A 27,214-nucleotide genomic window follows, 5' to 3' on the forward strand; every position below is an offset into this window, starting at 1 on the left:
TAAACCACATTTCTTAAAAACAGAACAGACTCCTCCACACCTTGATTCCCTGGAATCTTGCTACCTACTGCTCAGCAGAGATTGGGGGTCGATATTGTAACAATATATGTGTTTTTCTCCTTTTTAACTGCTCAACCAGCTGCTTTGAATTTGTTTAAACAGAGAGAACCACAAATCATTACGTTAATCCACCCCCTCCATGCACCCCCACCACCACTTATCTATATTCCAAACCTTTGCTTTCAATCTTTGACAGTAAACCGAAAATGCTTTTAATTTTGAAACAGAAATGGCCTCCAATGCCAGCAAGCTATGCCAGCGAAGTGTCCAATGAGCTGCAGATGTGGTCCATTTACAAACGTTTTTCCAAACTGCAACACTTGGGATTTGCAGGCACACAATCTGGAACATAGCACCACCTGTCCAGGACCTTGCAGGCTAGTCTCGAGCAGCTTCTATGTCTTTGGCTTTTAAATGAAATTACAGCAGAACACAACCTGGTAAATTTTTCACTTCCACCCTTTATTATGCATATCTCCAGCTTCCGGGGATTTATAAGGTTCTCCTTGGTCTAGGAGTTATAGGAGCAGCTGGAAGGGGAGGTCAGGGGAGAGGAGAAACTGCCCCTGCCAGGGATCCTATTTACTCTGCCCAGGAGCCTGCTGGAGATATCTGGGAGATGAGGTGTCATTCCCCCTCCTGTCCAGTAGGCTCCTCTTGGGATGTGTGCATGGATTGCTCTGCCGACGCATGGATTCCTGTCCCCTCTGGGCCAGTTGGAATGGTCTACAAATATATGGTTTCCACACAGGAAAGGGTTGCCTCCACTATGCAGCTGCCTCACCCCTCTCTGAGGCGGGTTGTTTATGTTTGGGAGCTGGCTTATACTGCTTGCCCACTTGTCTCCTTCTGAAACGGGCTCTTTGGAAGGCTGGTGCCCTCTGCACAAGAGCTTCCTCGTTCCGTCCAGGAATTTCCTCATGCCTCCCAGAAGCCCTTCCGAGCTCTCCGCTGGCTGCTTCCTGGCTCCATTTGGTCCCTGACCCTGCTCCTCAGAAGGCACAGCTGGCGGAGTACTTCCAGTTGTCACCCTAAGGGAGGCGGGTGATGCTTCATTGAGACCCGAAGACGGCCTGCTTCCAGAAGCCAGCCTGTAGCCAGCAGGTCCTTGAGCATCTTCAGCATCTCCAGAAGATGGATCCAGAGGGTCGTGGGACTCACTGCATCTGGGATGTGAGATGCATTCCCTCTGTGGGTTATTCCAACCCTCAAATTCAGGAGTCGGGGCATCTTTAAGCTGCAATTCATTCTGCTGCGGAGGCCACTCATACACAGGTGAGCACTCACATTCATACGGAGACTCGTACACTGGGGAGTCCTTGCAGGTATAGTGTGTTTCGTATATTGGAGGGGTATCGTAGCCGTATTGCCATTCATACACAGAAGAGTCGTCGAACCTGTACTGAGACTTTGGTCCAGAGGTCTCATATATGTACGGCGAATCAGATGGAGAGATGTCATCATCGTACTGTGACTCATAAATGGGGGAGTATCCGCAGCTATACCGAGGGTCACATATGGTAGAAAACTCATACGCATTTTGTGACTCGTACACAGGAGAGGCTCCATTTTTCTTCACAGGAGATGAGCACCTGGAAGGCATCTCGTAAGCTGTGTAAGAGCTGCATCCATACTGCGGTTCGTACATGGAAGACGAAGGATAGGCTGAAGGCACCTCATCTTTCACCACCTCATAGACTGCACATGGGTTCTTCCACCTTTCGTAGGACTCAAATCCCCCAAGAGCCTCATCATCTTCATCATACCCCGGCCCCAATCCATTTCCATCATTCTCCTTGTATTCTGGGACCGACTCATACTCCGTCTGTATTTCACTGCCCACTGCTTCTATGTTGTTGCTTTCGTTTTCACCTACAATGACCACAGAAACAAAAAACGTTGGGTTATGGAAAATGAGCAAGGTCCCAAATAAAGAAGAATAGCAACTTAAGCTGACGGAAAATGCACAGCTTGCAGACTTAGCCTATAGAATAAGAGAACAAGAAGAACATATGGTTAGAGAAGATTGGAAAATATTTATTGAATATATGGGGGGAACTGTGTACACTTGAAAATGCTGGCAGCATTAAGATAAATTCAACAGTGTAAATAAGTTTTGATGGATGTAATAATGGAATACTGAATGGTTTAGTTTATGTAAAATATGCAGGGATTTATGATATGCAGAATGAACCATGGAAAGAGAAGAAGGGAAGTCATTGATATTTTAAGGATGTTTAAATGAGTATTCTAAATTGTAAAACAGAAAATCTAATAAAAATTACATATATATATATGTAAACCCGTTGGGTTATTTCTTTTTAATAAGCAACTCATTTCCCAAGACAGGGTTCAGCACTCCTAATACTACCACCAATAGAAAGGGCACCGCAGGTGGGGAACAAATTTCCATCTAGACCAGGGATGGTGTTGGTGGACTACAACTCCCATCATCCATGCTGGCTGGGACTGATGAAGGTTGAAATCCAACAACCTCTGGAGAGCCACAGGGTAATAACCCCTGAACTAGACAAGTCCCCAGCACTAGGAAGTAAAAAAGCCTGCTTTTTTAATTCATTCATTCCCATATCAAGAAAGAGGCTTACTGATGCTGAGGTACTTAACTAAAGAGTTGGAAGAACTCAGTCATGGTGGGCGAACACTGGAATGGTTTCCAGTCACAGAATTCCAGCACTTGCCCCTATACATAGTTTTGACATAACTTTTTCATAAGACCAGTATCTGCTCTAATGACCCATCTTTATTTCTAAGATGAACCGAGAACGTATCAGAAAGCGAGTCACAGCCTTTCCCAACCTACTGCCCTCCAGATGTTACTGGACTGCAGTTCCCATCAGCTCCAGACAACATAGCCAACAGTCAGAGATTACGGGTGTCATGGGCCCCGTGCTGCCAGCCAGGATGGGACGGGAATGCCACAGAATGATCCAGAAGTCGGGATGGAGAAAGTTCAGGCAGTGACTTGGGAGAGTGTCTCGCCCCACTGTTTGCAGATGTCACGATAAGGGAGAGGAGAATGAAGCTACCAGAGTAGCTGAGGAGGCAGCTGGCCAACCAGTGGAGCCAGGTGAAGCTGAGGTGGAGGAAGAGTCAGTGTTGAACTCAGATCGCATTGCCAAAGATGTGCCATTGTATGCACCTGCATGAACAGCTCCTTCTCCCTGTAGGAGCGAATGCTCCCAAACTCAGTCTTCTTGCTTGGAATGATAATAGCATGAATGACAGGCGCGCACACACTTTAAAAGTAGAACGAGAGCGTCATGTCAGTTGCTGGGACAATGCCTGTGCTTATGCCTATTCTTGTGTTAGAAAGATGTACTCTGTACTTTGAGCTAATGCTGAAACCATGTGCTGATTTCATAAATCAACTTTCAGATTTCCCCGGGCTGAGAGAGTCTGAGTATTGTTTCCAAAGGTGGGAGCCGTGACAATGAACTTTACAGTGCTTAAAGGGTGGTTCATTCCTACCCCTTTACTTATGGAGAAGGGGGTGTATAATCCACATGAGGATTTGTTGGTATAGTACAGTGTTAAAGCGGGACGCAGGTGGTGCTTTGGGTTAAACCACAGAGCCTAGGACTTGCCGATCAGAAGGTCGGCGGTGGTGCTTTGGGTTAAACCACAGAGCCTAGGACTTGCCGATCAGAAGGTCGGCGGTTCGAATCCCCACGACAGGCTGAGCTCCCGTTGATTGGTCCCTGCTCCTGCCAACCTAACAGTTCGAAAGCATGTCAAAGTGCAAGTAGATAAATAGGTATCGCTCTGGCGGGAAAGTAAACGGCGTTTCTGTGTGCTGCCCTGGTTCACCAGAAGCAGCTTAGTCATGCTGGCCACATGACCCGGAAGCTGTACGCCGGCTCCCTCGGCCAATAAAGTGAGATGAGTGCCGCAACCCCAGAGTCGGTCACGACTGGACCTAATGATCACGGGTCCCTTTACCTTTACAGTGTTAAAAGATGATAGTTTAATTAACATCAAATACAAAAGTGCAATCTGTAGCCAGGACAAAAAGACTCAGGCCTCATACTTTCTTCTGTACCTGCCTGTGAATAACAGGTTGCTCTGGAATAATTCTGAGCTCTATGAACTTTATTGTGGCCCCAAATCATTTCTTCCTACCTGAAGCCTCAGCAGATTTTATCTCTCTATCATCCTTAGCTTCTACTTGTTCAGAATCTTTATCTGCAGACCTGGAAAATCAACACACTGGAGTTACCCAGTGGAAAGCAAACAGATGGACATCCTTTCCCCATCTACCACAACGATGGCTGCTTTAAAAATCTATCAGTGCCCTTTTTAGATTCTGGACACATCTAGAAGATATGGGGCTATAGCTCATGTCTTCCAGCTACTACCTAGCAGCAGAAGGCATGACACCACCATACTCACTGTTTTCACATCCCTTGCAAGCAGCAGCAGCAAATGAAATGAGGGGGGAACAGGGGAACTCTGAGCATGACGACATATTGTCACATGTCAGCTTTTACCAGATCCTGAGGTGGGGGGGGAGACACCTATTGGAAATGCAGATCTATATCTGTATCTGTACATGGCAGAGCCATGTATCCCCAGCGCAACCCAGCAACCCAGATGCTTAGAAGGTTGAGGTAATTTTCATCTGCTTTAGTATTTTAACTTTTGTATCTTTTCAAGTATGGTTGTGATATAATCAAGCAGTGTACAAACTTTATGAAATAATATAAAAAAAGGATTTAGTTCTGTCCTTCAGATTTGTTCCATAAAAGGATACAACTTTCTGGGTCCTTTTTGGCTTCAGGCCTGCATAACCCTTGGCATCTCATTGCCAGATGCTGGGGAGAGAGGTTCCCTAGGTTTTCTGAGGGCTTCCCTGCTGGGAGTTCCCTGCTGATAGGCTAATGCTGGAAATGACCTGAGCTTGCTGTGCACATGCACCTCTGCCTTGAACCACTGCTTAGCTCTGTTGACCAGCAGCTACTAGGCCATCCCACCTCTGCTTCCCCTTGCATTCAGGGACAGCAGAGGCACAACTCATACCTTTTCCTGCTTATTATGTTTCTTAAACTGAAGACTTTGGGATCAAGAGAGAAGAAACATAGTGATCTTTTGGGTCCAAATGTTATTGAAACACCTGCAAAAGAAGATGACAAATTCATTGCTGGGAACTCATGACCAATGCTAGCAGGCAGCTGAGGTTTTCACTACACTACTGTCCAGTTGCCAGTCATCCCTGCATCCCATCAGATAGTCTCCTCCAAAGGATGGTTATCTCTTTTTCCTTCAGGACAACCCCCTGCCCAAGGCAGTTTGCCTTGTGGAATACAAGTGACCCTAAGCCACTCTGTGTCAGGCCTCTGAGAGTCTAGCCTTGATGTTTGAAAGTACTTAAAAGAATGTGCTCTTAGTCACCCAAATCAGAGCTGGAAAAACCCCTTTTATGTTCTTAGTGTATGTTCCTAATCTTCTAGTTTGAACTCTGAAGCTGGTTTCCTCTGCCTATCAGTGCAAGCTCACACCTGTAGGGGAGAGTTTACCTGAAAAAGGATCTCAGCACTGCATATTCACACACACACACACACTCCACACACATGGAGTGGGCACTCACTCAGTCCTCTGCTCCTACTAGGGGACTGCCTAAGAGACCGGAGCACAATGGTCTATCCTATCTACAAGATGATACCTTCCCAATTCTATGTTCAAAAGCTGGCTAGACAGGCAGTTTAATCCTGCTGCAATGCTGGTGATGGGACAGAGTCCTCCTTCACACCACACCCGCCAACATTTCTCCGATGAAAATTGAGACGTCGCATTCCATAATGATAATTTTACTATTTATACCCCACACATCTTACCCAGCCAGCCCCAGCCACTCTGGGCAGCTTCCAACATATATAAAAAATAAAATAAAGCATTAAACTTTTTTTTTAAAAAAACTTTCCTATATAGGATTGCCTTCAGACAGCTCAAGGGCTGGATAACTCCATACCCTCCAACACTTCTCCAATGAAAATAGAGACATACTAAGAAAAAGCGGGACATTCTGGGATCAAACCAGAAACAGGGATAGCTTCTCTAAATCAGGGATGTCCCTGGTAAATGGGGACACTTGGAGGGTCTGCCACCCCTGAGGGAGAAGGCTAACAGAGAGGCCAGGCCATGCAGAACACAGCTGGGTCCACTCTCTGCCCAGAGGCAGCTCTCACTCTACCTAATGATAGGGCCATCCCTGGAGAATGGAAACAAGGTTTCTTTAACAACGTGTAGGTTTTCTGTGCATTTAATCAATGCTACAAAGTGCCCTAATACACATTGATTGAAAAGCGGAGGAGTGGAAAACATTGGGGAGAGGGGGAACTTGCTACCCTACCCCTTGCAATCACCTGTGACTGAAAGACTGGTCCACGATATGGCTAAGCATAAATTTGAAAACAGATTTCCTCCTCCCTTGTTGAAATTCAGCATTCTGTCCACTGTGACATACTGACTAGCAGAAGCAGCAAGTGAAAAGGTTCAGAGCTCAACTGGAGAAAACTGGAGAGCCAGACTAGCTACTAGAGAAATGGAGGTCAGCCCCCACAACAAGGAAAGGTTTGGCAGGGAGGGGGGAGGAAGGACTCCTAACATCTCCCATAACAGAAGGAGAAAAGCTGAGAGGAGGTTACAGCCGACAGATCAGAAGGCGGAAGAATGGCAGAAGCATTCCAGGTTAGACAGAGGGATTCACATTTAAAGGTTGGTAACATCCTACCTGAGTCTTCTGAAATGGAGATGGAAAATAAGGGGCCTCGTAAGTACCATGGGACGTCTTCCTCCTTTTTGGCTGAGAAAGCAGAAGAGTGGGGATAAAATTCAACTCATGGCAACAGCAAGTGGCTTCATGCGCAAACTTAAGTCATTGCAATCCTGGAGTTGCTTCCTCTTTTACCGCAACCTCCTCCACCACTCACTGCTGCTCTATCTGTTTGGAACCATCTCCCCTTATTATCTACTTCTCTGTCAAATTCCTCTTTGGGGCCTTTTTAGGTATTTAAAAACTGACCTTTGTAAACAGCTACAGCAATCGTCCCGGATTTGAGTGTTACAGTGGAGGGATGCTCAGACTTTAAATACGTGGAATTCTGTTACTGCTACTATGAAATAAAATAATAATAACAGAAATGAAATACAACTCCTGCTACTACTGCCAGCCACAATGACTTCTGCTACTGCAAAATAGTAGCAACCACAGTGACAATAATGACAAAATTGTTTTGGTTTCCTAAACAAACGGCTGTTAGTAGTTGCAGAATCTACCAAAGAAATTTGGTTGTTTTTTGAAGTCTAATTTTCCACTAAACTATGGTCCACGTTCATCCTGGTAGAACTCCAATGGGAACCACAAGAAAACTGAAAACACTAAAGCAGGCACCCCCAAACTCGGCCCTCCAGGTGTTTTGGGACTACAATTCCCATCATCCCTGACCACTGTTCCTGTTAGCTAGGGATGATGGGTCCCAAAACAGCTGGAGGGCTGAGTTTGGGGATGCCTGCACTAAAGGACAGAGTTCACAGTTTTACAGACAGATACCCAAGAGGAAAGGGTGGAGTGAGGCTAAGGGATCCTGAAATTCTTTATTCCTGGGGACTGTGGCCCATTATCTCACCATAACAACCCTTCAGTAAGTTTAAATCTTAGCTATCAAATCACAGTCCAGATTAGAATGACGCTTACCAGCATAAGAGTCTGAGCTGCCAAACATCTCTCGGAAAACCTCCCAGGGGCTGCGGAAGGTGAATTTCAAATCGTCTCCTTCAGGAACTGCTGGGGTAGTAACATGGTTTGCAAACACATCACTGAAGTCCTGGGATGCTCCCACTGTATAATTTTTATGAAGAAAAAAATGGAGAAGCCCCTTCCCTTTCTGGAGCAGAGCTGTGTAGCCAGGATGAGTAGTCCGTGACTGGTGCTCCTTTGTGAAACACTCATGGAAACCCACCTCTCCACTCAGCGCAAGGGATTCTGTGTGAGCTGGTCACAACTGATGGGAGTTTTAATACAAGACATCCAGAGGAGGGGGAGGTCTCCTGTGGGCTCCAGTTCTGGGTTCAAAATAAGATGCCAGAGAAATCTTGTCCTGTATGTGAGGTTTGTGGGCCTTAGAAGAAAGATGTGTGAAATAGTAGAGAAAGTGTTGTGTAATCAGTGGTCTGTATTTGTCTGAGCTTGAGTCTGGACTAAGGAGTCTGAGCCCCTGTGTTCTGATTCGATACATGATAGCCAATCACAGAACATTTCAGGATTTGGGCCTCTGTCATTGGCCCTAAACTCTGACTTATGATTCGCAGCTTGGAAGTTTAGACAGCCAATCACATTGGGAGTGGGAGTGGCCCAGGCCTTCAGAAATGTATATAAGCAGTTGCTTTGCGCCTGTTGTCCCATTCTGTTAGTTCAATAAAGGTTCTTGCTGTTATCACTGTGTCTTGCCTTGTGGGAACCCACCTACACTTCAGAAAGAAAATTGTTACAAAAGCTGTATGGCCTACCCCTCTCTCTGCCAAGTGGTGGCAAAAGCCCATAGGGGCCCAGGCACACACTGTGTCCGTTTGGAGAATGGAAGACATGGGGGAGACTGTTGTGCTTTAAGAAATATGGCTTATTCACTTATTTACACCTTCATTCTGCATGGAAGAAATCCAGAACTTACAGCATACGGACTTCCAGAGGCAGCAGCACAAGCAACCTTCAGGCTGCTTCCCTCAAAAATAGATGCCAAATCTTCTTCTTTCTTCTCTCTCCCAGAAACCCGTTGCTTGGAAAATCCCTTTTCCTGTCCCCTCAAACATACACCCCATCACCTTGGTAACATCTCACCCTCCAGGCTAAAGGATTCCTCTCAACGCTTTGTGACAGGTTAGGTTTGCTCTTCACTAAGCCAGCCAGACTGCTTTGCATAAGGCAGCCTAGGAATTCCTCTGCAGCTTGCATTCTCCTTTCTTACCACAAATAACCAAAACCATAGCATGTATTGATTTCTAGGGTTGACCCTAATCTATAACATGGATTCGAAATAAGATGCCAGACAAATCTTAGCCTATATGTGAGGTTCATGGGCCTTAGAAGAAAGGTGTGTGAAATAGTAGGGAAAGAACATGTTTCTTACCTGCCGCTGTGATTCCATCCCCATAGCAGTCATAACGTTCACGCTTGGCCTCTGAAGAAAGGAAGGAGGACTAAGTTGGCAAGTTCACAAATAAAACGGTAATCTTTGCACCCTCTAGAAGCTATACTCTGGCTCTGCAATATAGATTATGAAACCTGGCTTCTGCAGGTAACAATGTTGGCTCCAGGTTTGGGGAAACCCTGAGTAGCCTCGTCTCTTTCTCATCATTGTTATTGCTGCCTCTTGACTTGTTAGGTGAATCCCGCCTTGCAGTTTGTTAAGGGTGCTGGGAATTTTAGCTCAGCTGGGGAGTAAACTACAGTTCCCATGCTCTTTTGGGGGGCAGGGAACTATGTGCTTTTAATGTGCTCTGCCCAATTTGCACCACTGCCACACATGGAGGGAAGAAGGCTGCTGCTCTTTCTCTTTGCTCCTGTCCTCACTCACTTGGTTTGGGCTAGTGAGCAGGCAATGACAACGAAGAGAATTAGCAGGAGTTGGATTAAGGGGCTCCCGGGGTTAGGAGTGGGAGCCCCTGATAGGGTGTGGGCCTTGGCAGATGCCTGGCAGTGCCAATCCCTGATGACAAACCTGCCAGGCAATAATTTTCCATAGTTTACCAAAAAGGCCTCTCCCCATAATCCATGTCTATTGCTATCAACTCCCTGGTCTAGACGTGTAATCGAAAATACAGGGGGGAATTCCAGAGAGACAGCCGTCACAACCTCTGATTTTTTAATGAAGTGACTTCGGCTAACAAGGGCTGTGAAAATCAGTGTCCCAAAGTCCAGGGAGACATAAGCCCAAATGATCTGAGAGAGAGTCGGTGGCAGAAAGATGAACTTGCTCGCTTACTGTCTGACAACACTTCATAAGCTTCTGTAACTTCTTTGAATTTCTGCTCAGCATAATTCTTCCTATCTGGATTTTTATCCGGGTGCCACTGTAGGGCTTTCTTTCTGTACCTGCACAGACCCAGGAGAGAAAGGGAATGCAGTATTTGAGCGTCACAGCACCTTCTGCAACAATAAACCGCCTTCAATGCAAATCCCAGTTAAGAACGTAAAAAGAGCCCAAACACCTATGGAGTCCTGATTTCTGTTCTTACAGTGAACAACCAGATGCCCATGCAGGACTCGCACAAGAATTTGGGGGATCCTTGGCATGGTGCTAATTATGCCCCACCCACCTATGCACAAACACCACCACCTCAGCCAGGCCCAGCCCAGCTGCCACCACTAGCACATACTTTTTCTGCCATGACTGCTATTTTGGTGCTCTCCACTGGGCCACCAGGCACTGACCATTGTCTTAAGTCCCCCAAAATCAAATGCACCAATCCATAAAGCTATGGAATCTATAGATGGTGGACAGTCACCATGAAGGTAGGCTGAGTTTAGTAGGGCCTTTCTTGTTCTTGCTCTAAAGCACTGCTGCTTGTCTACCACTGAAACATGTCTGGTGGCCCAGTGGGGTACAGTCCATGATACAATTGCCAAAGCACCATTTTCTACATTAAAGAAAATACGCTATCACATAACCTCTGACATCCCACTGAACAAAATCAGGGTGCTTGTTCTTCTGGTTCCGAGCTCTCACAGGAGTCAGCTGATGTCAGCTGATTCGCACAAGCACGCAAGGCCAAAAAACAAGCATATTTTGGTTTGGTGCTCTGGCACAAGCCAGCTGACTCACACAAGAGTGGCAGATGGAGAAACAGGACATTTTGGGATCCGGTAAGAAGCTGGGATGGCTTCTGTAATTCCAGGATGCCCCACCTAAAATGGGACAGTTGAGGGTCATGCTGTTGTGTATTAAATGTTGTGTGACGTGTTAATTGAACTGGCATCAGGAATCTTTTTTTCCTGCCTCACACATGGCTTGAGTTGCGGACAAAAGTCTCGAGAGAGAACGCTGAGAATTCAAGAGAAAGACTTACGCCTTTTTAATATCATTGTCGGAGGCATCCCGGGGAATCTCTAAAAGCTTATAATAGTCTGGCACGGCATCCATTCGCCTGTCCTGTGCAGAAACCAGTAGCAGAGAAACGGGGAAAGAGCGGCTACAAGGGGAACAATGTCTCTGGAAGCACCGAAGGCGTCCACACAACTTGAGCTGCTTCGAGGGCTGACCATGGCCGCACTCTTGGCTGCACTGCTCCTTACAGCACAGCAGGAGGTGGGTGCTGTGGGCAAAGGGCCCTGCAGGGGGAGAGGAAACAGAATGAGGCGCCGCAAAATCTATCCATCCCACAAGAACTCCCCACTGCATGCACACAAAGGGAGAATGAACACAGTGATGATGACCTACCTGCCAGGAGGTAAAAGTGTGTGTGTGTGTGTGTGTGTGTGTGTGTATCTCGACTCAGAATTTCACCAGGTTGCTTCTCCATTTGAATAATCCACTTCTCCACTTTCAGCTCCCATTTATTAGAAAAGCAGTGCACACACATGCCTTTTTGAATTGCAGCGATGGAGGGGTACAAAAGGCCTTCTTGGCCAACCTTCCCTCTCAAAGACAGGGTTTGTCCAACCACCAGACCCCAACTGACCAAGCAACACAAACTAGATGCCAATGCCACCCCAATAAATAAGTCAAGAATGTGTCCAAGGGAAGGGCCTGGCCAGAAAGATAGTACATCAGGTACTATGTGTCAGAATTGTTTATCTGTGAACCGGATCCTCATTTTCTCTTGGGTCCTGTTCACGTAGCTGTCCCGGCAGTAACCATAAATGGGCCATGCATATGCACTTACAGGTTTGTGTCATTTTATGAAGTTTGTAGAGTTATCCTGTGAGTGTCAAACGTTATCTCACTCAGAAGAGGACCTGTAGTGTCTATTTAGTTCTGGGCATTTCTGTTGCTTTATTTTTTATTTGCTCACTAGCATGATTACAGAAATAGACTGACTACCACACAGAACAAATAGCAAACTTGATAAAATGGCAGGAACCTTTGGCCACCAAATTGTCCCTAGCACAGGGGCAAGAATGAATGCCGAGTCTGTGGTGCGCTTAGGTCTCATGGAGGAGCAACAGCATCCCAAACTTATCGCAGTACCGATCAGAGGATCTACCAAGAAATGTTGGGGTTTTATACTAGTTTTAACTTAAGTTTGGGTTCTTCTTAGGCTCCGGTAGGGCAAGATCAGTGGAGGAGCTACACAGTGAATGCAACTGTAGGATGGAAGGCTTTCCAGAATGGAACAAGTTATAGTGTAAGACAATGAGGTCACCACCTGAAGCTAAGCAGGCCTGTCAGTGTGTGGATGGACCTCATGGTATATGACAGAATCATAGAATTGTAGAGTTGGAATAGACCCCAAGGGTCATCTAGTCCAACCCCTTGCAATGCAAGTATCTCAACTAAAGCATCCATGACAGATGACCATCCAACCTCTGCTTAAAAAGGAAGGAGAGTCTACAACCTCCCGTGGGTTTATATTGACCTTTTGAGACTTTGAAACCTCCATTTCAGAGACCAAGGTAGGACTTTTCTTGTGCACAACTAGTAGGCCTGGCCCATGTCAGGACATCTTCTAGCTGTTAAGGCTTCCTGTATCCATAAAGACCCATTGTTTTAACAATCCCTCTGACCTCAAGTTCTCCTGTCTCCTTGTGCCAGCTTTTCACACACACACCCTTCCCCCCCACACATGGATATCCACAGGGGAATAAAATGGGGTGAGGGCAAAGTAAAATACTCCATACATATACATATGCAAATGCATATCTAAAAGATGGGAGCAGGGAAATTTCTCACAAATGAGAATACAGTAGTGCCTGTACATTTTACCTCTTATCTCAGGTTCTACAAATGATAGAAACATGTCCTTTTTAAAAAAAGAAAAAGAATGCTAGTAATTGGTGGATTATGGTTCATTGGGGGCTGGGGGCTGCCCCCTTGTCCCCTTCCATGGCAGCCATGTTTCCATAGGTTCATTTCCTGCTCCCCATCATCATTTGAGACTCTTCTAACTTCTTAAAATCACCTAGGCTCAATATACCTTAGTTTATCCAGAGGTTGCCCGTGTTCTTTGTTCCACCTGATGGTGAGCTGGGCACTTGATGTCTTGGGGGAGGCAAGAGCTTACCATCACCCCAAACCTGCTCCCTCCTCCCCTGCTGATCAACAACTTCAGTAGCCAATGGGAAGTTGGGGGTTATTGTGACATCAGAGCTTTATGCTTTCCTTAAGGATGTGGGGTGGGGGAGGGAATCTACAAAAGGTCACACTTTTGGGAACATGTGAGTTCATACTTTATTTTCCCAGTTCTTGCTCCTTCACCATCCCAGTCTCACCTTTGACCCTTTCGCTGTGGCAATCGATCAGTGTTTGCTAGCACTTCTGGTTCATAAATGCTTCTCTGGAGTATGTAAAAAATGTGTTCGGATCATTACAATAAGAGAACTCTTTCTGCAAAGTTGCCTTGATGTGGGGCTTCAGGGTTTCCTGGATAGAGGAACTCATCCTTAAATTGTAGTCCTGTGAGGTAAGGTTACCAGACATCCCTGTTTCCCGGAGACAGTCCCCGGATTTACAAATTATTCCCCTGACAAAATCCAACCCCTTCAACTGAAATTGAAAAGTGTCCCTGGATTCATTGGAAAAAACCTGGTAACCTTACTATGAGGGGAATAGGGATCTGCTAATAACTCTCAGCAATCTTAACAAAGTACAGTTCCCAGGATTCTTTGGGGGAAGTCATAACTTAAAGTTGGGTCATAGTGCCTTAAAACTATAGTGCAGATGTGACCAAACTCAGATACAGGAGATATGGGGCCAAAGGGAAGGAAAAGGGGAAGTGGGCTGTCTATGGTTATAAACTTGCTAAAGAAGGCAGAGAAAAGTGGTAATTTTCCATAGCCTTAGTGAGAACTTGGGAATTACCCAAACTATGCCTGAGAGGCTCAGTGACAGTATCCTCTTCCAGTAGGCATTGCTTCCTCTGCCAACCATAACCAAGCTTCCTGACTCACACAGCACCTTTGAGGCTGATGGCAATCAGGGAATCTGCATAAGCTTTGCTGGATCAGATCTTTATTTGAAATGAGGGTGTGAGTAGCGCAGCACCACCTTGAAATGTCAAGGAATTTTGTCATATATCAACTATTGTCCCAAGTTATATCAGAAACAAAAAGACAATTCTGCCCCAGTGCCTCTCTTGATAGCTCAAACACAGCCATTTGGGTTTCCTAACAGCAGAGAAATGAATTCCACAGAAGCCCCTTAGATTTCTTTGTGATTCTGAAGGGATCTTGCAGAATCGGTGAATTTATTCCTTGCCACAAAGTGTCTTCAGCCCTCTTTGGTTTGCATCTGTATAAACTGTAGTAAGAACAAAGTACTTCAGACTGCAATCCTACACACTGAGCAGAGATGGGGGAAATGGTGGTTCACTAGCTGTTCTTACTTAGACTACAGCTCCCATCATCTCTGGCCATTGGCTATGCTGGCTAGGGCTCATGGGATTTGGAGTCCCATAATTTCTTGAGTGCAAGGAGGGCACAGGTTCCCCAGTCCTTCACTGGAGAGCCAGTCTCATGGACTAACATAGGACTGGGTCATGGGGCTTAACGGTCAGGGCTTCTCCCTGCAAATTTTGGCTTGGTGAAGCTGCTGACAATTATATTAGCCAATTATGTAGCAGTATTTCTACAGGGAGGGGCATTTGTCAAGGGCATCATGACAAAAAAGGAGTGGCAGTACCACAGAAGACCACTAATGTGGATTGGACTCAGGTCTCCCATGTGGGACAGTGTCATTTGAACAGAGGTAGTAACCTTCAGGAATAGCGTGTGACTTCTTGATGCTTATAGGCCAGCAGAGCAAGGCAGCAGCTGTGAGTCAAGAAGAAAACTACACCACATTTCTGTGACACAGTTAATATTTTATTTTGTGAAGAGAATCCCCAAGTGGCAAGGCAATGGACACTTTAATTCCCCATATAACACAGATTGAGCTGTGCTAATACTCATCCCCTTCCTCTTCTTCTCCTTCACCGTCTATACTATCTGTTCCCACTTCTTCATAATCCTTCTCCAGGGCGGCCATGTCTTCTCGTGCCTCGGAGAACTCCCCTTCTTCCATGCCTTCCCCTACGTACCAGTGGACAAAAGCCCTCTTGGCATACATCAGGTCAAACTTGTGGTCCAGGCGGGCCCAGGCCTCAGCAATGGCGGTGGTGTTACTCAGCATGCACACTGCCCGCTGCACCTTGGCTAGGTCTCCGCCTGGGACCACAGTCGGGGGCTGGTAGTTGATGCCCACCTTGAAGCCTGTGGGGCACCAGTCCACAAACTGGATTGTCCGCTTTGTTTTAATGGTGGCAATAGCAGCGTTGACATCCTTGGGCACCACATCACCTCGATACAACAGGCAGCAGGCCATGTATTTGCCATGGCGGGGGTCACATTTCACCATCTGGTTAGCTGGCTCAAAGCAAGCATTGGTGATCTCCGCTACGGAAAGCTGCTCATGATAGGCCTTCTCTGCAGAGATGACTGGGGCGTAAGTGGCCAGAGGGAAGTGGATGCGAGGGTAGGGCACCAGGTTGGTTTGGAACTCTGTCAGGTCCACATTGAGTGCCCCATCAAAGCGAAGCGAGGCTGTGATGGAGGACACAATCTGGCCGATGAGCCTGTTCAGGTTTGTGTAAGTTGGGCGCTCAATGTCCAGGTTCCTGCGGCAGATATCATAGATGGCTTCATTGTCCACCATGAAAGCACAGTCTGAGTGCTCAAGGGTGGTGTGTGTGGTGAGGATGGAGTTGTAGGGCTCAACCACAGCTGTTGATATCTGAGGAGCTGGGTAAATGGAGAACTCCAGCTTGGACTTCTTGCCATAGTCAACCGAGAGCCGTTCCATCAGCAGGGAGGTGAATCCTGAGCCAGTGCCTCCCCCAAAGCTGTGGAAGATGAGGAATCCCTGGAGTCCTGTGCATTGGTCAGCCTGTGGAATGCAGGAAACAAACCAAGCGGTGGTCAGTTGGGGTTAGGAAATGGGGTGGAATAATGGGATAGAGTCCTCCAAAACTCTCTCAACCACTGCTTTATTGTCTCCCAATTCCTCTGGGAGACCCACAATCAAGTCTCTGTATTTCAGCATTAGAGTTTAGCCCTATTGCTGGCCAGTTGGGATGGATGACTCCTCTCTGTCTCTAATTTCGCCAGTTTTAGATTCAGTGAGGTTGCTGAATATTTTTTAAGTCCTCATGAAAATTCACCAGCATTTTTGTTGGATTTCTCCTAATATATGTTGCTTTGACTAATAGACACAATTTTTGGCAAGCTGCTTTTCCTAATCTATTGCATTTTTGTTCATTACTTTCACTAATGCATGCATTTTATGCACATTTCCCCCTAATGGGTGCATTTTCGCTAACATCATTTGGTTGCAGAACTGCAACAGAAACTTCAGAGAAGTGCAAATTTCAAAGAAAAGCTTTGTTATGGTTCATGCATGGGCTTGAGATGCACGAATACTGAACCAGATTTCTCCACCAATCGATCATCTGGGCAAACACTTTCATTCCAGCAGAGGTGTACTTGCTACATTACCTCTGGATAATCGGTCCTCATGACAGACGGCCATTGTGTCACCATTGCAGGAGACTGGTTGCTGCATGAGCAGAGAAAGAGCCTGCTCCACAGGTCACTGTGCGCTCAAGTGTTCACAGCACCCAGCCTTGCTTAAAGTCAGGCGTCCAAGATGTCCAACTTATTTGGACAGGTGGTTGTGGCTGCCCACCTGTCAATCACAGGATGACAATATGTGATGTCAGCTGATCCGAAGTTCAAGTTGCAAGACTGGCGATAAGCCTTTGCTTGCTTTTCGATAGTAAAAGGCTTGTCTCCAATCTTAGTGCTGTTGCCTTTGTTTTAGGGATCATCCACACTTAGCTTTGCTCTGCATTTCTAAACACAGGTCCAGACTTTATAGGTATGCGTCTCTCTCACACACACGCACACCTGGCCACTTTTTCAGTGAAAACCCTCTCTTTACCAAACGGGAGCAAACAGCAATCCATGGCAAAATCCGAATTACTGTTTGTTCTGATTCAGCAGTAAAGATCAGGTTTTCCTGGGGAAAGCAGCGGGGGGGGGGGGGAAGCACTCAGACACAGACTGGGAAAGTGTGGACCTGTACCTAGAAAGTGTGGGGCAAAACTTAAGTGTGGATAAACCTTCTGCACTATAATCTAGTTCCCTGAGTGAGGCAGTGGAAGCTGAACTTGTGCAGCATCAACATAAACCGCTCATTATCTCCCCTCCACTTTCATTAACCAGAACTCCTTCCAGATTCCAGAAAGCAGATCCAGCCCCTTCCTGCCCCAGGTCTCCCATGCCACCAAGCCCAATTACCAGCTTCCGGATCCTGTCCAGCACCAAGTCAATGATCTCTTTGCCAATGGTGTAGTGCCCGCGGGCGTAGTTGTTGGCAGCATCTTCCTTGCCAGTGATCAGCTGCTCTGGGTGGAAGAGCTGACGGTATGTGCCAGTCCGAACTTCATCTGGATTGCAGAGCAAACAGTAGGTCAAGTCATTTCCTCTCCTCTCTTGTCTCCTAGCCTACTCTGCTGACAGACTAAGGCTGGCTGGGGATTCGGTTTCAATAGCTGAGAGTATGATACGGGTTCAGCCCTGACCTGAGAATCTTTTCACCAGATTTAGAGAGTTCTCAGCTAGCCAATGGGCCACCGTAGACATGCACAGAGGGGATACAGACATGGACCACAGCAAGCACATTTTCCATAGGAAGCCACACTCCAAAGTCTTTGCTATCTCCTGTTGACATGCTGTGACAATACAGACAAATCTGGGAGGATGTTGCCATTTTAAATGCCCTTGTGTGGCAACGCAAACTTGAAATGGGTTCCTAGCACCAAACTCGCTTGCTTTCTACATCCATTTGTTTTATTATTACATGTCTATACCACTTTTCTTCCTAGGAACTCCAACCTATTTTAGGCTCACAACAAGCCTGTTGTTCTTAATGACTGAAGAACAACCTTTATTCTTAACGAATGAATGTCATGGATCCCTGTGGTTCTTTAACCGGTTCATTCAAGCTGCTTCAGGCCATTAGGCAGGGTTAAGAATTCTACTCTGGGGTACCATTAAAGGGCAGGAAGTTCTTAAGCATCTATTGTTATATTTTTACCACCATGGCAGCCACCAGAATGTCTTGGGCCACCTCAGATCAGTATCCAATCAGAATACACAGAGGCTTTGGTCAGACTCCGCCCCTAATATGCAGCCCTCACCGATCACAGTGGGTTCCAGGTCCACGAAAACAGCCCGAGGCACATGCTTCCCAGCTCCGGTTTCACTGAAGAAGGTATTGAAGGAGTCGTCTCCACCTCCGATGGTTTTGTCACTGGGCATTTGCCCATCCGGCTGAATCCCATGCTCCAGGCAGTACAGCTCCCAGCATGCATTGCCAATCTGCACACCAGCCTGGCCCACGTGGATAGAAATGCACTCGCGCTGGGGAAAGAGGGGCAGATCCATCACTGGTGTGGAAGCTACATGTCAGGGGCTACCAGCAGCAGAACAGGAAACTCCCACCCACACCCTGACCCTGTATAACACTGCCCCCTGTGGCAAGCCACCAAAAATGCACATTAGTGCATCTTTCTGGGCAGTGGCGTATTTGCAGGCTCTGGGGTGGCCACTCCTAGACAGGAGCTTGGACTTTGCCAGAGCAACAGCCAGTGCTTTTTTTCTTTAAAAAATAAATGTTCAGGGGTACTCTCATTTTGACTCAAGAAAATCACTATTTTATAGTTCAAACCAGGAAAAATAAATACAGTAAATGGACAAAAGTACAAAGATTCACAAAATGTTTAGGGGTATATGTATCCCTGTGTCCCTCCCCCCCAAAAAAGCACTGGCAACAACCATATTCCTGGTTCGGGTGTACTTTGGTGAGTCCTTTGGCTCTAACACCTTGGCACGACATCTCCCTGCCCCTCCAACAACTCCGCCTTTACACTGCAGTAGTCAGTGGCTAGGAGATACTGACACCTCGTTCTCAGGTCATGAGCTTCATAAGAATAGAAGCAAAATCTCCTCACCAGTCATCTGGAGGGCACCAGGTTGGGGAAGACTGCACTACACCATGAAAGCTCTTTTTAAAGGGTTGTTGTTGTTGTTTTTTACTCAGGGTATACATAGAGGGCTGCATACCAAAGTTAGTATATTGTCATAGTATTGTAAAAATTTTTTTGGGGGGGTGGGGTAGGCTGCATGCCCCAGACCCTTCTAATTCCTGGATCCAGCAAGTGTTAAAATCTTAACAAGGGTTCAAATTGTTGAAACAGTCCTCTAAGTATGGGTCATTAAGGCAACAAAGGAAGTAGCTCCATGCCAGATAACAAATGGATGTCCGTCCCTCCCCCACTCCCTCTTGGGAGTTGTTTGTGAGAGCTAGAGGCAAAATGTGGCAGGCTGGGCAGCTGTGAGAGACATAGCCATGCCTGATTTCCCTATGAATCCAAGGCTGTGGCTCTGGGAGAAGGAAGGCCCTCTTGGGGTGTTAATGCTGTGAGCTTCTCCACCATAGGCTCAGGTTGTATATCTGTGTAAATAAACCATACATCCTAAAGACACCACTGTCTCTGCTGTCCTTTATTCTGAGGAAACTGAACTCTGGATAAGGGTCTGGAATTCCTGGAATCTTTCAGTGTTCAGAGATTGGGCTTCCCTTCCTCTCTCTCTCTCTCTCTCTCTCTCTCTCTCTCTCTCTTTAAAAAAATAATGTTAGCGTTTCCCATTATCTAGAACTGAGGCTAAGTGAAAAAGGAAAAAGGGGAGGGCAAACTGGTAAAAACACCCCACCATCAAGAGTGCTAATTCCTCTTCCCTCCTGTTCCTACACTGTGAAATTATTTTATCCTCTTTCCCCTACACCTTGCATACTTCGAACGACACCCTGGTTACAGATCTAAGAGCACTTGCATTCCCATTAGAAGGGCACTGGGATCATACGGCACTATATTTAAAACAAGGGAGGCTCCACATAGCCCTGATGGCTATGCCGAGTGGGGCTGCTGTTCCCTCGCCGCTCCAGCCCAGCTGACAAGTCCAGGCAAGACTCACCATCCTGCAAAACTGTCTTCTGTCGACCTGGCGCCAATGAGCTCAGAGGACGAAGGCTGGTAACTGAGGGGTTTTCCTGCAGTGTCTGCCTTTTATAACATTCCGCAGCCCATCTCCAGGCACGAGGGATGCTTTGTTGTTGGAGATGGACACGGAGCTTAGCCTGAATGGTTTCTGAGTTACGGCCGGACTCAACACACAATTCACAGAGAAAGCCAAGCTAAGCCTTGGTTACACCAAACATAGCTAGGGACTTGTGTATTGGGGAGGGACTGTCCCCAGAGGATTATTACGTGTGCAGCCAAGCCTCACCTTAAAAAAAGAGAAAACACTGTTTTTTTGTTATAAACTCCCCCAATCCTGCCTGCTGTTGTGCTAGCATGGAGTGGGGCATCTTTTTCTGTCAAAGGGCCACATTCTGGGCAACCTTCCAAGGGCCACATGACAGCGGTGGCTGGGGCCAGAGGCAAAAGTGCACAGAGCAGCAGGTGTGAATAATAATAATAATAATAATAATAATAATAATACTTTATTTATACCCCACCCATCTGGCTGGGTTTCCCCAGACACTCTGGGCAGCTTCCAACAGAACATTAAAATACAATAACCTATTAAACATTAAAAGCTTCCCTGAACACCTTTGTGCAGCAGGCTAGTTTGTACACACACTTGCATACTCATCCTATCTTCCAGCCAGGGAAGCAAGAGGCATTATCAGAGTTCAAGGGCAATTCCAGCCAGAAAAATAAAAAAAATTCAAGGAGGCTACAAAGCAGGGTTGGCAATGGCTTGGAGAGAGCAGGGTGGCTCCAGAGGGGCTGGCCAGAGACTCCCAAGGACCTGTCATGGACTGGCTGGATGCAGAGCCGTGGTGGGAGGCACCAGCTGGGGAAGAAGGTTCAGAGCCAGGAGACTGGTGGTGGGACGATGATGAGTGGTTAGAGGGAGCAGACTGGGAGGAGGTCGGAAGCTGAAGAGGCAACAGGGTTTAGTGAGCAGGAAGAAGCTGTGGCAGAGTGCAGTCCAGAATCAGAATCAGAGGCAGAAGTGGAGGCTGGAGAGGAGCCATGAAGCAGTGATGAGTCAGGCTGCAACTCAATGGGCCATTGGCCTGATCCAGCAGGCTCTTTTTATATTCTTAACAGCCCTTTCCTTCCTTGCCATTTCCAACAACTAATGCTACCTAATGTAAATGGCCAAGGCCACTCTCTCTCTCTCTGATCCACACCTGCCTTTGAATCCCTTCCTTGTTTGCCTAATGGCATGTTCTGCCAAGCGGTGACCATGGGGACAGTGAGGAGACAAGGCAGAAGTTGGTTCTCCTTCATTTTTTCTGTCAACCCTGTGCTGAGCCGCAATACACAGAGAGAGAGAGAGAGAGCACCATGGAGTGGGGGAGCCACTCCATGGAGTGCATATAGGTAAGACTTGTCAAGACTTGATAGGAGTTTATCCTTCCGCTGCTCAACAACCTAGCAGCCAGCAAAGGATAATGCTGCCCCCTTGTGGTGCATAGCCCACTAAGCATGCTTTGATGGCATTGCCAAGGCAACCGGCAAGTCTCAACAGAGAACAAACGGAGTTAGGGAAGAACAGAGACCCATTGTTGGCAGCGGCCTTTCTGGAATGGTGGGAGCAGGGCAGAGATTCACAGGTGCTTTCCTAGAAGGGAAAAGCTCCTCTTCCCTTTTCACCTGGGTTTCTCCGTCTTGTTTTCTTTTGGGGGATCAAAATTCCTACCTGCAGTGTAAAGCAGTGGGCCATCTCGCTCAGAAAAGGATCCTAGCAATGGATCTTAGTGGAAGTTTGCAAATCTTGAGTTCATGGGCTGCAGTCATCAAGGGATCCAAGCTGCAATCTCCATTCCAGGCTGCCAGAGTCAAGAAGCCATGCCCGGCAGTGAGGCTTCCCCAGAAAGAGACCCTCCAGTGGAGCAGGTAAGGACTCTGCTCTTGTGCCATGCTCTGAAAAGGGTTAAAAGGCTTCCTTGGAGACCTTGGTGGTAAGGAACTTCATGGTACAATTGGGGGGCAGAGTAAAAGCATTAGCCAAAAATCCAAGTCAGGGTCTGACTCAACATCTGTTAATTAATTGACTTTATATATACTTTATATACCCAGAGGTCTCAGGGAGATTCACAGAACAAAATCAAAATATAAAACCACAAAATATATAATCAAAATGAAAACAAAAAACCCCACATTTTAAAAGGGCATAGGATGTCAGTTTACAACTGTGGAGCACGTGTAGGCCAAATTCAAAGCTTCTGGGTTTTTCAAGCCCAATTATTGTGTGCATATGGATTTTCAGTAAGGGGGTTGCAGGGCATGGGGCGGATGAACCATTCCTATATCAATTGCAAACCCCCCCCCCCCCAATGTCCCCTGCATGGCAATTGGAGACCATGGGGGAGATTTCCTCCTCTCCCCCCCCCCCATGCCTATTTGCTGAGCATGAGGAGGACAGGGGAGGCATAGCCTGGATGTGGAGGTCCCAGAGGCCCTATCCAGCCCCAAGGTGCAGAGTTCGCCATCCATGGTCTAGGGGCATCTTTATACGAATGGTCCCTCTCTCCTGCATCCTTCCTGTTCTCACCAGATGCCTAAGGGGAGCATGTAAGCAGGATCTGAGCATCACAGCAGCCTGCCCACCTCCCATTCCCAGCAACGGGCATTCAGAAGTATTCTGTCTCCATTGCTAGAGGTAGAACATTGTCATTGCTTCTTTACTGTATGTTATTACACACACATCATATTAGTTGTGCTCATACGACTAGATAGAATATGCTATCTCTGGCAGCATCTTTGGGGAGTGACAGGAGATGAATGCCTCCCTTTAGTTCCAAGTTGGTGGATCTTTTGCAAATAACCACACCCCAACATGCAGCGGGAAGGTAGATAGAATCTGCCCATGACTGTCAGCTCATCCGGAAGCTGCTGGCTTCTTACCCAGGTCTCATGCTTCTTCCAGCTGCATCTTGGAGCAAGGCCGACACAGATCAAGTTTTCAAACAGCAGTTACCCAATCCTGCATCTCTGCATATGCTTTGAGAACTTTTTGTTCTCAAAGCATATGCAGATAAATAAATATATTCAAGGAAACAATAAAAAGTGGAGGAGGTAGTGTTATAAGAATTCTAAGGTCTCAAATATAAAATAAGTGTTCATAAATGTACAAGGCAAACACATACATAACTATATAAACCATGTGTGAGAAATAGTACAGGAGAGCAATCCTGAAGCCATTTTGACTCTTCCAGTGACCGCAAATATTCCTCTGCAGTAAGGGAGGAAATGGGGAAAGCCTCCCCTTTTGTCTTTTGCGTACAAATCCTGCCTTAAGGGCATATTTGTATATGAATAGGATGAGCCTGTGACCTAGATTCAGGAACTAAACTATTAACCATCACAAAAGAATGGCCAGGCTGCCCAGGTAAAGCAATCAATGACCATTGTCAGGATTTCTGTTGTAGACCACCCCCTGTGATGTATTTCTGTTGGTGACCTCCTCCTTCTGTGATGTTTGGGGGGGGGTCTTGACCTACAGGATGGGCAATTTCAAATGTCTATATAAGGGCTTGCACTCCATTGTTCTGGGCTCCTCTCCTCCCTCCCTGCGTGGGGGGGGGGGGGGCGACACTGTTGCAACAGTTTAATAAAGATCAGGCTTATTAGATTCTTTGCTTCTCAATATTTTTCTGTTATTTTCTCCTACCAATAAGGAACCCACTTAAGGACTCTAGACGGGCTCTTGGATACCCCATAAGGGGAAAGGAACAGGTTATTTTTCCCTTATAACAGTAGTAAGGGGAAGCAAGAGATAAGTCTGTCATTTTTGTGTGTGTCTGATTCCACACAATAAGGAGTTGTGGTGGGCAAACCCCACTTCTTCAGGACAAAACTATTCTGAATGTTGGGTTGGTAGCACCCTCTAGTGGCAAACAGTAGTAATACATGTTTGTTGCATGTATGAGGATAATGTGGGAGAGAGAGAAACACTGGCTCATCAGAATCTCTTGCTGAGCACAGCCAGGGCCGTCTTTACCATTTGGCATAGTGGCGCAGTGAACCAGGGCACCAAGCTGTGGAGGGTGCTGGAAGGAGAGTCTGGGGAGGGGAGAGCGGGGAGGTAAGTGAGGCAGAGTGGGGGCTTGGTGCCTGAGTGCCTCCAGCACCTGTCGGAGGTGCAAAGACCCTGTTCCGCCCTGGGCAGGCCGCAGGCCTGGTCGAACTCTTATATACCTGCTGGGATTGACAAGGCACCTGACCCTCACCTGAATCTCATAGCTCTCCTGTAGGTGCCTCTGATTAGTTATCATTTAACTCTTGGGGGAAATAATTAGCATCACACGTCATGTGACTGTGACAAAGGTAACCTGTTTGCTTGCTTTTTGATTAACAGCTGTTGGGAACTTCAAAGTCCCTGCTCTCCCTTCTTATGGTCTTTGTACTGGACCTGGAGACTCCCATAGAGAGCATTCCATGTCAAGAAGGAGGGCAAGTGGGCACTCTATCAAATGACAGGGCAGGAGTTACACAGAGCAGGACCTTTTCACTGGTGGTGCCCATTGTATACCTCGCTCTTCCCAGACCTGCTCTCTATTGGCCTGTATTTTGAAGCTTTATAAATTAGGAAGATTTTGGAAGAACTGGTTGACAAGTCTCATCAGTTGCTGATGTATGAGCGGATTTTATTTGCTACTATTCTGTGCTTCTGATGCACCAGGGCTTTCACCAGCGTAATAGAGTTGGCCAGGATGCCAGAAGGGATACAATTTATGAGCTTTCTCCATTATCTCCACAGCAGGGGGTGTTCAGTCAACAGTGCAGAGGCTGAGCTGAAGCATTCCCTGCTGGTTACCTGCTTTCAGCAATAGGGGTTGCTGTTTGGTAGTACCCAATTGGTTAGCTGTCAAATTCTAGAGCTCCCTATTGGTGGCTCTTAGGTAATTCCAAAATACAGGGTCCATTCATAAAACACAGTGTTCATTCATAAAGCAGTAACATAAATCTCCATTGCTACATATTGGGTGTATATTTCAGCAGTTGAACGTACAAGTTTATGGTCATGCTGTAGTGTAGTGCTTATGCAACTGTGAATAAAAGGTAGCTGGGCTCATTGTCTCGAGGTTTGGGGGGGAAGAAGTGACAAAACTGATTTCCAATAAGTGCCCCCCATAACAAGTCCTTGAGTCTGTATTCTGAATAGTGACACCAGGGACCTAGAAGGTGCAGGGCTTGTCAGTCCACCCCCTGCACAGTCTCATCAGGACTGACCTTAAGGCAATTGGAGCAATTGGAGCAAATTGGGCCCCGCAGGCTGCTCCTAAGGGGGCCTCTGCACCAGGGCAATCTAGATGGATTTTATTTATACCTATAAGATTTTGCAGACTTTGGCTGTGAACTGGGGCCCTACCAAAAAAAAAAAAATTCAAGTTGGAGGAAGAATGGAATCAAAATTTTAAAATATGGGGAAAGGAAAGTAGTGGGAAGGAAGGAATCAGCATTTTGGTTCCACACACACACATACACACACACTCAAGGTATCTTTTAACAGATTCAAATATTCAGATCAAGGCAGTCCATCTAGGAGAAGAATAAATCTGATCCAAAACCTCTGATGCCTTGCAGGATTTCTTTGGAAGAAGAAAAGGCTAAGGCGTAAACCCTACACAAATCTGTTTTTTTTTAAATAATATTTATTACTTTTCCAACAATTTAACAACAATTTTTCACTACAAAAGAAAAAAAAGAAAAGAACAATACAAAACAATACAAAAACACTACATACAATACAAAACAATACAAAAACACTACATAACACATTAAACTACAAAACAGAACAAAGCAAAGACAGTTTAAAACACATCAAACAATTTCAATATCTTATCTTTCATTCACTTACTTCAATGACCTCCTCACACCTCCCTTTTTGTATTCCACTTCTCTTAATTGTTTCAGCAATTCCTTTCCATCTTCCTCTGCTTTCTATCCTTTAATTATCTTAACAGACTCTGGTTTCACCTCAGATCGTGTAAATCTTTCGCCTTTAACCCTACACAAATCTGTAGTCCCTAAGACAGTTGGATGGTGTCTCCTATGCCTCCTTCTGGTATCTCCTGCAGCCAAGCTAGTGCCAAATATATTGCTCTGCCTTCCCTTGGACCACAACAGCGAGGCTGAGGGGGGGGTATCATCATCTGGGCAGCTCTGGACACCCCCCCCACACACACACACATTGCACATGCTTGCACCCCAGAGAGGTCACTTTGGTGCTGCTAAGGAAAGCTAGAGAGAGAAAGCTAGAGAGTTCCAGAAAGACATCTACTTCTGCTTCATTGACTATGCAAAAGCCTTTGACTGTGTCAACCACAGCAAACTATGGCAAGTTCTTAAAGAAATGGGAGTGCCTGATCACCTCATCTGTCTCCTGAGAAATCTCTATGTGGGACAAGAAGCTACAGTTAGAACTGGATATGGAACAACTGATTGGTTCAAAATTGGGAAAGGAGTACGGCAAGGCTGTATATTGTCTCCTTGCTTATTTAACTTATATGCAGAATTCATCATGCGAAAGGCTGAGCTGGATGAATCCCAAACCGGAATTAAGATTGCCGGAAGAAATATCAACAACCTCAGATATGCAGATGACACCACCTTGATGGCAGAAAGTGAGGAGGAATTAAAGAACCTTTTAATGAGGGTGAAAGAGGAGAGCGCAAAATATGGTCTGAAGCTCAACATCAAAAAAACGAAGATCATGGCCACTGGGCCCATCACCTCCTGGCAAATAGAAGGGGAAGAAATGGAGGCAGTGAGAGATTTTACTTTCTTGGGCTCCATGATCACTGCAGATGGTGACAGCAGTCTTGAAATTAAAAGACGCCTGCTCCTTGGGAGAAAGGCGATGGCA

The 27,214-nt window shown here is 46.4% G+C and overlaps 2 protein-coding genes across 5 annotated transcripts; both read right to left on the minus strand.

Moving 5' to 3' along the window:
• Nucleotides 1–501: 501 nt before the first annotated feature.
• On the minus strand, nt 502–13,344 carry LOC308481979 (uncharacterized protein). 3 transcript variants are annotated; one of them, XM_081014889.1, is made up of 9 exons: nt 13,207–13,344; nt 11,140–11,401; nt 10,056–10,165; nt 9,201–9,251; nt 7,772–7,858; nt 6,809–6,880; nt 5,098–5,191; nt 4,201–4,271; nt 502–1,932 (listed from the first exon to the last, which is right to left on the minus strand). In XM_081014889.1, the coding sequence occupies exons 2-9, from the start codon at nt 11,211–11,213 to the stop codon at nt 572–574; spliced, it is 1,920 nt and encodes a 639-aa protein (XP_080871015.1). In that variant the 5' UTR covers nt 11,214–11,401; nt 13,207–13,344; the 3' UTR covers nt 502–571. The 3 variants fall into 3 exon arrangements, with proteins under 3 accessions (XP_080871015.1, XP_080871014.1, XP_080871013.1); XM_081014888.1 differs by having other exon boundaries at nt 7,772–7,861; XM_081014887.1 differs by having other exon boundaries at nt 7,772–7,915.
• Nucleotides 13,345–15,069: 1,725 nt separating this feature from the next.
• On the minus strand, nt 15,070–20,458 carry LOC308476511 (tubulin alpha-1D chain). Of its 2 annotated transcripts, XM_081004193.1 has the most exons (4): nt 20,303–20,458; nt 18,466–18,688; nt 17,564–17,712; nt 15,070–16,151 (listed from the first exon to the last, which is right to left on the minus strand). In XM_081004193.1, exons 1-4 carry the CDS (start codon nt 20,303–20,305, stop codon nt 15,168–15,170), a joined length of 1,359 nt encoding a protein of 452 aa, XP_080860319.1. In that variant the 5' UTR covers nt 20,306–20,458; the 3' UTR covers nt 15,070–15,167. The 2 variants fall into 2 exon arrangements, with proteins under 2 accessions (XP_080860319.1, XP_080860318.1); XM_081004192.1 differs by lacking the exon at nt 20,303–20,458 and having other exon boundaries at nt 18,466–18,727.
• Nucleotides 20,459–27,214: the final 6,756 nt, after the last annotated feature.

This window comes from Podarcis pityusensis (genome assembly GCF_964106645.2).
Source record: "Podarcis pityusensis genome assembly, chromosome: 1".
Lineage (NCBI taxonomy): Eukaryota > Metazoa > Chordata > Lepidosauria > Squamata > Lacertidae > Podarcis > Podarcis pityusensis.